Below are 11,232 nucleotides of genomic sequence, written 5' to 3' on the forward strand. Positions count from 1 at the left end.
CCTTGTGCCCTTAAAGATTTCAGACCTCTGCTGATAACCCACCAGCAGCAACAGTGCTCCAGATAAACTATCAGCCCTCAGAACTCTACTCACAGCCTCCAACAATGAAGTAACATGTTTAACAAAATAAAATATGTGACGGGATTCAGATAATGTCCAAATCATCTGGGCCGAGCAGAATCAGGCAAATGGTTTTGCTTTTGTTTTTGTCATTTTCAGTTTGAATGTGCTAAGTGCAAACAGAATATTTTTTACTGTGGGGTAATGACACCAATAATGCCTCAGTTTCTATAGTGCATATCAGACATCAGAATGCAGCAAAAAAAAAAGGACCCAAAACCAAAAATCCACAGGATAAAATATGAGATAATATAGAGATCATGCATTTATATTTTTAAGATAAGCAAGTAAGTAAGGTAAATATAGCAAATGTTTTCAGATAAAAGCAACTTTAAAAGTTGCCAAGGTTTCAATTAAAACATGTGATAAAGGAACATCTATGCAGATCCATTTCTCTTAGCATCATCAGTGGCTTCAATCAACACCAGCAGAGTATAGGAAGGTGTTGGGAATAAAATGAAGTCACTGATGTAGTCTGAGCTGATGTGTCAAGTGATTTTTTTTTCAAATAAATTGTTTTGCATGCAGCCAGTAGAGCCATTTTCATTTTCATATTTGCACTCAGTATAGTTTTGGTTGCAGCTGCAGACTCTTGAACTATCTGTGGTTGTTTGTTTAAACTGGGAACATCACATTGATACTAAAGACACGTGTAAACACAAAGTGTGGGTGAGTTGTATGAGAGAAATGATGGGACTTTAACAGCATTCTTTAAGTGTTAAAAGGATTTTATTATTTAAATTTCTATTAATTTAAAGGGAGCTAAATCTCTATTTTACTCATATGGAACATAGCGTTTTAGAAAAGAATCGAGGTGTAGCAGTGGTCCAGTCAAAGTCACACATTTGAAAATCCAATCCAACTTAAATGCTTTGGCAAGATTTCAAAGAGAGCTGTGAATAAAAGGTTTGGTTACAAACCTCAATGAACTGAGTCAGCTCTGTAAAGTAAAGTGGGCCAAAATTATCTAACAATGATGTGAGAGACTGATACAGAGTCATACAGAAAATGATTACTTCATGTGATTTCTGCTAAATGTGGTTCTAAAAGTTACTGAATCATGGGATGCACTCTTTTGTTTGTCATAGAGATTACATAAAGGCTTTTTTCTCATGACTTTGCAGATGACCATGCACAGGATTGTAAAATGTATATTTTTAAATGGAATTCCCCCAAATTGCATCATCATGTTTGTACATGTTCACACTTAACACTGTAAGAAACCCAACCTTCTAACCTTTCAGCAAATATTCTTGTTGTTAATAATGACACAGTGATCCTCTGCCAATTGGCTTTAAGCAACAACAGCAAAAAAAAAAAAAAAAAGAGCCAAAGTAGTATACCCAAAGGTTCCTCTAAACACTATACTGTATTCCAGCAAATTCACAACCCAAATACCATCAGGGTAAACAGCAAATCTGTTTTTTAAAGTCTGGCTGTATATCTTCTCAGTCCAACCCCCCCCCCCCCCCCCCCCCCTTTCCTAGACAAACAGAGATGTATGTATTTGAATAAATGCAGGAGTAAAATAAAAGCCCCAACTAATTTTAACCTTATTCCTCAGGCAGATACTTGTGGTGGGTACTTATGCATCGATTCCACTAACACCAAAAGGCAACCAGAAACTGGAAACCCTCTACAAACCAAGGAAAAGCTCTGAAGACCTCGTCTTTTGTTCACCATCAATTTAAAGATAAAACAAACCTGGTTGGTCTCTTATTGAGATCAGTCCCTTCAGCCTACCAAACAAATGAAATGTGGCTGTGAACCAAGCAAAAACAGAGTCTAATGCTGCTCACTTACAAACATCAAACTTAACAAAAGTAGTTAAGGTCACCAGTGTAATCAAAACACCATTTACTCTAAAATCGTCTTTAGGGGACACCATAATTTTGGGACCTCTAAAAACAGCTGAAAATCTAGAACACAACAAACAGGCCATATGTACTATACAATCCATGCAAGTCTTACAGCCATTGAATCTTTCACGCACCATGGTGCCCATGTTCACCAGCATGAAAAGTGGGGTTATGATGGTATATCACTAGTTGTTTACTTATCTGCGACATAAAATATTGTCATATCCATTCTTAATAAATAAAATTGATGTATATGGGTAAAAATATACACACACTTTACATACATACCGTAAATATACTGTATATTTATGTCTAATTTTGTCACACAGAACATTTTTTTAGTGGGTGTGGGTAAACAGCAGGAATCGAGGGCAGTGGGGTGATGGCCTGAGAGGCCTTCCTTTTCCACCACCACGGCTCCTTCTTCACTCCCACTACACTTTGCATTCCCAAACATCTAACTCACCACTGGAGCTTGCGTCAGTGTGCCCTGACTCACTCGCTACTGTGCACATATATACACACAACAGCCACACACACAGATGCAGAAACAAACACCAATGGCAAATTACTGGACGTGGCTACAAGGCCAGTTTTCAGGATCTATTGACCTGCAGCATTTCCTCTTTCCAACACAGCACCAAAAATCCAGGAAATGTGTATCCAACACTGAGCCAAGGCCTTTGGGGTGTTTTCATATGGTTATAAATGTGTTGTCAGAGTGTCTGTGCATCTCTTGCTACTCAGGGTAAAGTCAACAGCTGTGGAGGTCATTCATTAATCTACCATGCCAGGGTAGACATTTGTAAGCTGTCCAGACTGCCTGTAACCTCTCAAAATCAGTGATATCACAGACACCGCAGAACAGAGGGAATAAGAGAAAGCTGTCTGGGTTTTTTTTCTGTCTCTTACCGTCTCTCCTTTTTTTTTAATCAATTTTTGTTACGCTGTCAGTCTGCATTAGACAGAAGAGCCAATTTCTGGTCTGTCCAATGCTATTCAAGCACTTTTGAGCCAGAAAAAACAAAGAATGCAAAAACAAAACAAAACAAAACAAAAACCTCAGACGTGATGGACACTTTGGAAAACAGAGCCATTATTAGAAAAGAGAAAAGGAGAAAACAAAATAGCCCCCGCTTTCAGTTCTATTTTAGATGTTTTTAAAACATATTGGACATGGATGACTACCTTGTCTTGGAATAGACTTGTAAAGCAGCACAAGTCAAATCAACCTGTGACTGCAGATCGAGGCCCTGAATTCTTTCCTAAAAATTTTACTGCAGTATGTGTGTGAAGTTTTATCTTTTTTTTTTTTTTTGCTCTCAAGCTGTAACCCCTTTAGGTCAAAATCAGTAAAAAGTAGACATACTGAAAATGAAAATTCATTCTCAAACTAAACAATCTCACCAAAATGTCCGTTTTGCTCTTTTTAATCTTTAGAAAATAGATGCTGCTGGAACAGCAAACACATGCTGTTCTAGCAGCATGGAATTAAATAGATTTGAAAAAAAATATATATTGATTTTTGTGCACACTTCTGGTTAGAGTGACCAGATCCCTATTAGTCAAATGTGGGTAGGAGAGCATGTTTATGTGGGACATGTTAAAAGAAAAATGGAAGGTAGCCTGAAATTTTTCTACATGTAACTAAACACACAAATTATGCAGGTTCAGCATTGATCATGTTAATGACAAATTAAATACTGTATGTGCTGTAGTTATTTGAAAGCATAAATGGAAGCTAAAGTTTGTTTCTAAGGTCTTATGCGATAGTTTTTCTACATTTCTGTAGTCATTTTTTCTATTTCCATAACTGTTAACACTGTTAACTGCTACTGTTTGCCAGTTTTATTAGGCTTTCAGTCAGTATAGAGTCACAGATCAGCAATAAAAATGCTGAGCAGTTCCACATAAAGTGGGACAGCTGGTCACATTACTCCTGGGCCATGTTTACTTAAAAACTGAGACTCAAAGCTTATTTTTGATTTGATAAAAATCAAGAATGTCAGAAATGAAAATAGCCTCTCCATTATGACATGATAAGAGGAAAAGTGGGGAAAGCAATAAGGAACTATACACTCACCTGACACTTCTTTAGATACACCTGTTCAGTTTCTCATTGACGCAAGTATCTAATTAGCCAATCGCTTGGCAGCAAGTCAGTGCATTTAGGTATGTAGACACAGTAAAGATGACCTGCTGAAGTTCAAACTGGGCATCAGAATGGGGAAGAAAGGTGATTTGAATGTGGCACAGTAGTTAGTGCCAGCTGGGCTGGTCTGAGTATTTCTGAAACTTCTAGGATTTTCCAACATAACCATCTCTAGTTTTTACAAAGAATGTCCAAAAAAAGAGAAAATATCCAAATACGCCAGAGGTCAGAGCAGAATAGCCAGACTCCTTTGAGCCAATGGGAAGGCAACAGCAACTCAGATAACCACTCTTTACAACCAAGGTAAGCAGAAGAGTATCTCTGAATGGGTAACACTGACCACACCATGAGACACTCCCGTTAACTCAGAACAGGAAACTGTGGCTACAGTTCACATGAGGCCACCAAAATTAAAGAATAGAAGATTGGAAAAATATTGCTTGGTGTCATGAGTTTCAATTTCAACTGTGACATTCGGTTGTAGCGTCACGTATGACTGGGTAGGAAGTGGAGAATGGCCCAACAATGCAAGACTCAGAAGACTGGATAAACTCAGAAAGCAGCTTTATTGCTGAGACCTCACAAAAACAAAAATGAACTGTAGCAGAAACAGGAGGTCAAGTACACACCTGGAGACACACAGCCATGAGGCAGAAGGAAAACTGAAGAATAAATACACACAAAGTAACGAGGGAACAAGCAACAGGTGGAAGGGCAGCTGAAACTAATTACAGGAACTCAGACACAAGGAAGCAAAACCGGACAACACACACGCAGAACAGGAGCCTGACAAAATAAAACAGGAAGTGAACAATCAGGGAAACAAACGCACACTTAACATGGGGAGGCAAGCACAGGAGAACACCAATGGAGGAACTAACTAACAATGTGATAAATAATGCTTAAAATAACCAAAAGGCAAAACCAGAGATAACAGAATGACAGAACAGAACCTCAAAAAGTCCATGAACTCAAAAACACTGGGTCCAAGACCCAGGACATGACGGGTAGGGTCACAATTTGGTGTAAACAACATGAAGGCATTGCTCCATGCTGCCATTGTTTCAGCAGTTCAGGCTTGTGGAGATGGTATAATACTGTGGGGTATATTTTGCTGGCACACTTTGGGTACCTTGATACCAGCTGAGGATTTTTTAAATGCCACAGCCTACCTGAGTATTGTTGCTGACTGCGACCATACCTTTATGGCCACAGTGCACCCATTTTCTGATGGCTGCTTCTAGCAGGATAATGCGCCATGTCACAAAGTTCAAATCATCTCAAACTGGTTTCTTGAACATGACAATGAGTTCACTGTACTCAAATGGTCTCTATAGTCCTTTGAGATGTGGTGGAATGGGACTTTCCCATCAACAATCTGCAGCAACTGTATGATGCAACTGTATCATGTCAATATGGACCAAAATCTCTAAGAAGTGGGACAGCACCTTGAAGAATCCATGTCATGAAGAATTAAGGTAGTTCTGAAGGTGAAAGGGGGTCCAACCTAATAGGAACAAGGTGTATGTAATAAAGTGTTCAGTGATTTTATGCAGTAATGATAGAGCTTTCTATAGTGTTTTCTAACTTCATATTTCAAACACAATCATAAGCATATGAGTTGACTCAGTTTATAGTTCAGAGTGGTTTGTAGGATCCCCTTGATAGGTATAGTTTGACAGTGGTGTGACCAGTTTTGTCTTTTCCCTTATTGTTCTGAATTAAGGTGTACTGTGCTATGCATCTCTCATTTTTTCCACTAATATGGAACTTTCTGCATTGACCGACCTGCCATTCCAAACGAACATGCAACTCCACAAGTTACAGATGACACGCAGATACTTAATACCCTAGTATCTATTCAGAGTAAGCGCCAAAAAAAGTGCATAAAAGGAGAAGAAATGAGTAACTCTTCCTTTTCCATCCTTTCTGTTGGCTCCAATGGGAGAGGTCTGACCTATCTCACACTCTTAAACCACCAAAGGGACCCTTTATCTGAGCATGAAAAACAATGATTCATCAAATAAAAGTCAAAACTTCTTTGCCTGTCACTGTTGATTATTCCACAGATAAACACATAATGCATGTCAGATTGTGTTATGAACCTCAAATATCAACCTTTGGATAGAATACCCCCCACCCCCCACCCCCACCCCCACACACACAAAAGATTTCCAGTATCAGTAATATATTGAAAAAAACAATATGAGAAGCCCAAAGTTTATTGCACTAAGCATAAAAAGATCAAAAACATCAGGCGTGTTAAAACGATGCAGTTCCAGGAGCGCATAAGACCCAAGGGGCAAACTCTGTTACATGTGTTGCAACAAATAAGTGCAGCAATTTTATGACACACTGGAAGAAACAAATTAGATGTGCTACTCTGAAATAGTAATTTGTCCTATGACCACGGAGAACAAAAACAAATCTCTTTGACCTACGCTTGGAAAATATACCGTATCATTCAAACTCACTCGGCTCAAATGTGTAGCGCACTGACTCGCGCGGCTTCGACCTCTCCTGACTCATAATTAATGGTTCAAACCAAATGGAGAGGTGAGGGAAAATCCCGCCCCACCGGCTGGGAGGGGTGAGACCAAGACAGCCAAAGCTGGAGAGTCAAACTGAAAGGACGTTGAAAGTCACGGCAGAACCTGCTGTGGATGTTAAGGGGACAAACTTTACTGGAGTTTTGTTTTCTTTAAGCGGACAAGGACAAGACATCAACTTTTGACTTTACATCGAGGATATTCCTTTTTTGGCAATCGCATAGTTGCACCAGAAAATCTTTATGCAGGAGAGGGACTTTTTTTTTTTTTAATTTTCTGTAAATCTCACTGCCGCGATGTTCAAATGAGCCCAGTTATTCCAACAGGTAGGATAACTTACTAACTTACTGTTGCAGCAGCGAAGAAAAACACTGCAACTGTGCAAAGGCTGTATGCTAACATTGCACTCACTTTATGTCATTTATAACGTTTCCAAACCAGGAAAGTTATGTAGAGTTTACAATTAAAGCCTCCAGCACCTTTTCAGAAGGTGTAAGATTGTGCCTTGTTTCTGAAACCAGGAGAAACTTAATTTATATTTATCGTAATTGTGAGGGGGAAAGTATTTTTGGATCATTTGGAGACCTTTATCTGAGCTATATAGTAAATGATGACATGAACACCTCCCAAACTCTCTGTTCAACCAAGTATTGAAATTACTTGAAGTGGTTCTTGTTTATTTCATGTGATTTTTCAATTTCTTCATCAGTCAGTGTTTTATGTGACTTAAACGTGCCGTTGCTATCTTTGTCAGGACACTTGTTTGAAAGGATTTTTATTCTGATGCACTTAATTGTTTATTTACATAGCATTAAAGTGGTAATAGTTTACTTTTTCAATTAGGCACTGATGTTTCTTCAGAACATTTTTTTTTAAATTCCTAAGCTCTGAGAATTTTTCCGTTGATTAAAAAAAGTTGAACCAGTAAGTTTGTTTTTATTTTATCTTTTAACTTCTCTTGACAGGCACGTCAAAAGCTATGACTCTGCCAACCTGAGTCGCCTTGCATCTGTGTCCAGAGCTGTGCCGCCCCCTGCTGTGTGACCGAGGAAGGTCAGGAAAGGGGCAGGCAGGATGAGTAACCAACTTGAGGAGGGGATGAATCCTGACATCGTCAACCACTACAACCACTCAGGGAAGTGGGACCGGCCTCGCAGCAGCGGGGCCTGTAAAATGGCTGTGCTGCTCTTCATCTGTGTCCTTATTGTCCTGGAGAACATTACAGTTCTGCTCGCCCTCTGGAAGAACAAGCGCTTCCACAGCCGCATGTACTTTCTCATTGGAAACCTGGCGCTGTCGGATTTGCTGGCTGGTGTAGCTTATGTGGTTAACATCTTCACCTCGGGACGTAACACTTTCTTCCTGACACCAGTGCAGTGGTTGGCCAGAGAAGGGAGCATGTTTGTAGCCCTCAGCGCTTCCACCTTCAGCCTTCTGGCCATAGGGATTGAGAGGCACATGACAATGGTGCGTCTGCGCCCCTGCGAGACAGCAGGCCGAGGTCGGCTTCTAGCACTGCTGGTGGCCTGCTGGCTTGTGTCTGTACTGCTGAGTGCTCTACCCAGCCTCGGCTGGAACTGCCTAAACAATCTGGGCTCCTGCTCTACAGTGCTGCCGCTCTACGCTAAGAGTTATATTGCTTTCTGCATCAGTGTGTTCAGTGCCCTGTTGGTGGCCATCATCATACTCTACATCAGGATCTACCGTCTGGTGACCTCCAGTGGCCGCAGGGTGAGCAGCCGGCCTTCAGAGCGCTCACTGGCCTTGCTTCGTACGGTGGTTATTGTACTTGGAGTGTTTGTCATGTGCTGGGCTCCCTTGTTTCTCCTGCTCCTGCTTGATGTCGGTTGTAGCCCAGATAAGTGCCCTGTCCTCTATCAGGTGGACTGGTTCATTGCCCTGGCTGTACTCAATTCTGCCCTTAACCCTCTCATATATACTCTGTCCAGCAGAGAAATGAGAGGCGCATTTTTTCGGCTGCTGTGCTGCTGTCAGGCCAGCATGGAGCCCACCGGGTCTCCTGCAGTGGGCAACCCCAACCTAGGGACGGTCATCCCCACAGCAGAAAACAGCAAGACCAGTTTGGGTGGAGGAGGGGGCAGTGGGGCTGGCAAGTCTACAATGAATAGCGGGAAGGTTCCCACACCTGTCAACTCAGATAGCAAGCATGGAGACCCCTCTGCCACTGCTGTGCCCCATCCCTCAGGGCCGGCAGACCTGCTTTCGGCTGTGCTTGTCAAGGCGGGGGCACTGCCTTCCCTCAGCAAGTTTTAAGTGGAAGAGCCTAAATGAGGCATTACATTCACACAGAAACAGACAGAGCTGTGACATCGTGCTGCTACCAGCCACTTTTTGTTTGTCTAGTATGGCTTGTGTAGCATGGCTAAGATGGAGTATTGATACAATAATTCAGACATTCATTTGGAACCAAAGACAGCCAATTATAAATCACAATCTTTTAAAGCCACTATTTACAGTGACTCAGACATCCTCTCCAATGCCAGACTCACTCAAAAACCATGTAGGAGATGTACATGGATTTGGAAATTTGGTTGAATTCCTGTCTGTGAAAGAACTATGGGGGATGCCTTAAACAATTACAGAGTATGATTTACTCTGTTAGTGTTTTGTATGTCGTTTAGTTTTTTATCTTGTCATTTTAAGCAGAAATGATCACATTCTTGCACTTTTTTGCATGTGCTATAAGCAGGACATCTTCAAACACCTTTCATTATAACTTGATTTGATAGACTATTTATTTTCTGTGAAAACATTTGAAACCTTATACTATAACCTTGTTTTTTTTTGTTTTTGTTTTTTTTTTTTGCTTTTTGTGCATGCAAAACATCATGGTACTAGGATTTTACTGGTCACTTTATTATTAATTATTTGCAGTGCACTGTGAGCGAAACCTAGGCTATAAGTTTAGTGCCAGACTAGCAGCCTCATGAGGCTGTGATGCCAATTACAAACTAAAAAAAACCAACTGTTGGTTGAATGAAAAATGACACTGCTATGAGTAGATTCTTACCACTAGTAGGCAACATTGTAAAGTATGTCCTAATAGTGGCACTGCAGGAAGTGCTGTTAGTTTGTGGAGTTCAACTTGTGGACGTTTCAGGCTCAGCTCTTCTTGCTATTCTTGGTTTATCGTTTCATCAGACTAATCTTGTCAGCAGAAGCTACACTGTGAGCTAAATCTGCATGGCTAATAACGACAATCATGAAAAATTTAGCGTCTCATCAGCACGCCTAGAAACCACTCACACGTCAACTAACCACTAGTGAATAAGAGTGTTGGATGTGAATTATTTAAAGGTTGTAGACTATAAATGACATTTATGCTGAGGGTGATGTAGTGCCTGATACATTACATAGCAAATAAAATTCTGTTCCCTTTTTTTCACGTGTCATTTTGTTTTAGTGTCAGTGGCTCGCTCCAAACTCCTTCCTCTCATTCAATCTGTCCCTGTGATCATCCTCTGCATAGACTTCCAAAAGAATAATCATAAAACCCAGTGATAGTAACCTTTTGCTAAATTAATGGCAGATTTTTGCCATTATCCGTCCTTTATAAAATTCTTATTAAAGCTTAAGCCATGAATTTCACACATTTATTAATGTGTGGTCTATTGATTTATTAATTGCTTTTCACAGGGGGGGTCATCAGATTTAACCTGCTGCACTCATTTAATACCCTAATGGGAACACATTCATGTTCTCTTATAGGCCTACACATGCAGACATGGGTCAGACACTGATGAATAATGCAAAAAAATTCTTCATAGCCAGTGTGAGTAGCTCTTTCCAGTCAGTGAGGTCACTTAGTGATAAAAGGCATACTGCATGTGTGTACTGTGGAAAAGATTTAACTGGGAGAGTATAATGCATAGTGAGTAATCAGGTGCGTAAGCAGCATGGAATGTAAAATGTATTTTCTAGATGTTGATAACTAAAGACAATGCATTCATTTGTTTTTGTTCTAAAATACTGCTGCACTAAAGGGCAGTTTTACACTGAACTGATAAATGGGCAGAATTTGATCTTTGTACTGTATTGCGAGGCTAGACAGGTGCTGTCAAAGTGGCATTTCATGCTCACCTCAGCTGAAGGATGTCTTGGCTCTCCGCTTCCAGTTCTGAGGAAGAGAGACAGCAAGGACGCAATACCAGCCGAACATTTCCAGCTTAAAGGTCACTGACTGCTTCCTGTCAGAAATGTCTGAACGTGTTCTCTTCTGAATTAGCTGGGGACAATTGTGGCCTTATGCCACGTGGAACACTGGAAAATGCCCAGATGTTGAGCTGTGGAGTGTGGTTTGTAGACAGTGAATCATTTGTCTCTTGCTCCAATTTATCCAATCTCAGCTTCATCCCCACCATTATTTTTCTTAAATTTCATACTCATTTAGTTTCAATAAATCTTTTTTTTTTTTGTAGTCTGAAAATAGCTTTGCAAAGAAACAAAAATCCACACAAATACGTAAAATACAGAATAATATAAAACTGACAGAAATGTAGCTAAGTAAAGTTATTCCCAGAAAGGATATGGT

General features: G+C 40.3%; 1 protein-coding gene across 1 annotated transcript; it reads left to right on the forward strand.

Moving 5' to 3' along the window:
* The first annotated feature begins 6,749 nt into the window (after positions 1-6,749).
* s1pr3a (sphingosine-1-phosphate receptor 3a) lies at positions 6,750-10,066 on the forward strand. The gene is made up of 2 exons (XM_030727399.1): positions 6,750-7,006; positions 7,646-10,066. Exon 2 carries the CDS (start codon positions 7,755-7,757, stop codon positions 8,952-8,954), a length of 1,200 nt encoding a protein of 399 aa, XP_030583259.1. The 5' UTR covers positions 6,750-7,006; positions 7,646-7,754; the 3' UTR covers positions 8,955-10,066.
* The last annotated feature ends 1,166 nt before the right edge of the window (positions 10,067-11,232 follow it).

This window comes from Archocentrus centrarchus, chromosome 4 (assembly GCF_007364275.1).
Source record: "Archocentrus centrarchus isolate MPI-CPG fArcCen1 chromosome 4, fArcCen1, whole genome shotgun sequence".
Taxonomy (NCBI): domain Eukaryota; kingdom Metazoa; phylum Chordata; class Actinopteri; order Cichliformes; family Cichlidae; genus Archocentrus; species Archocentrus centrarchus.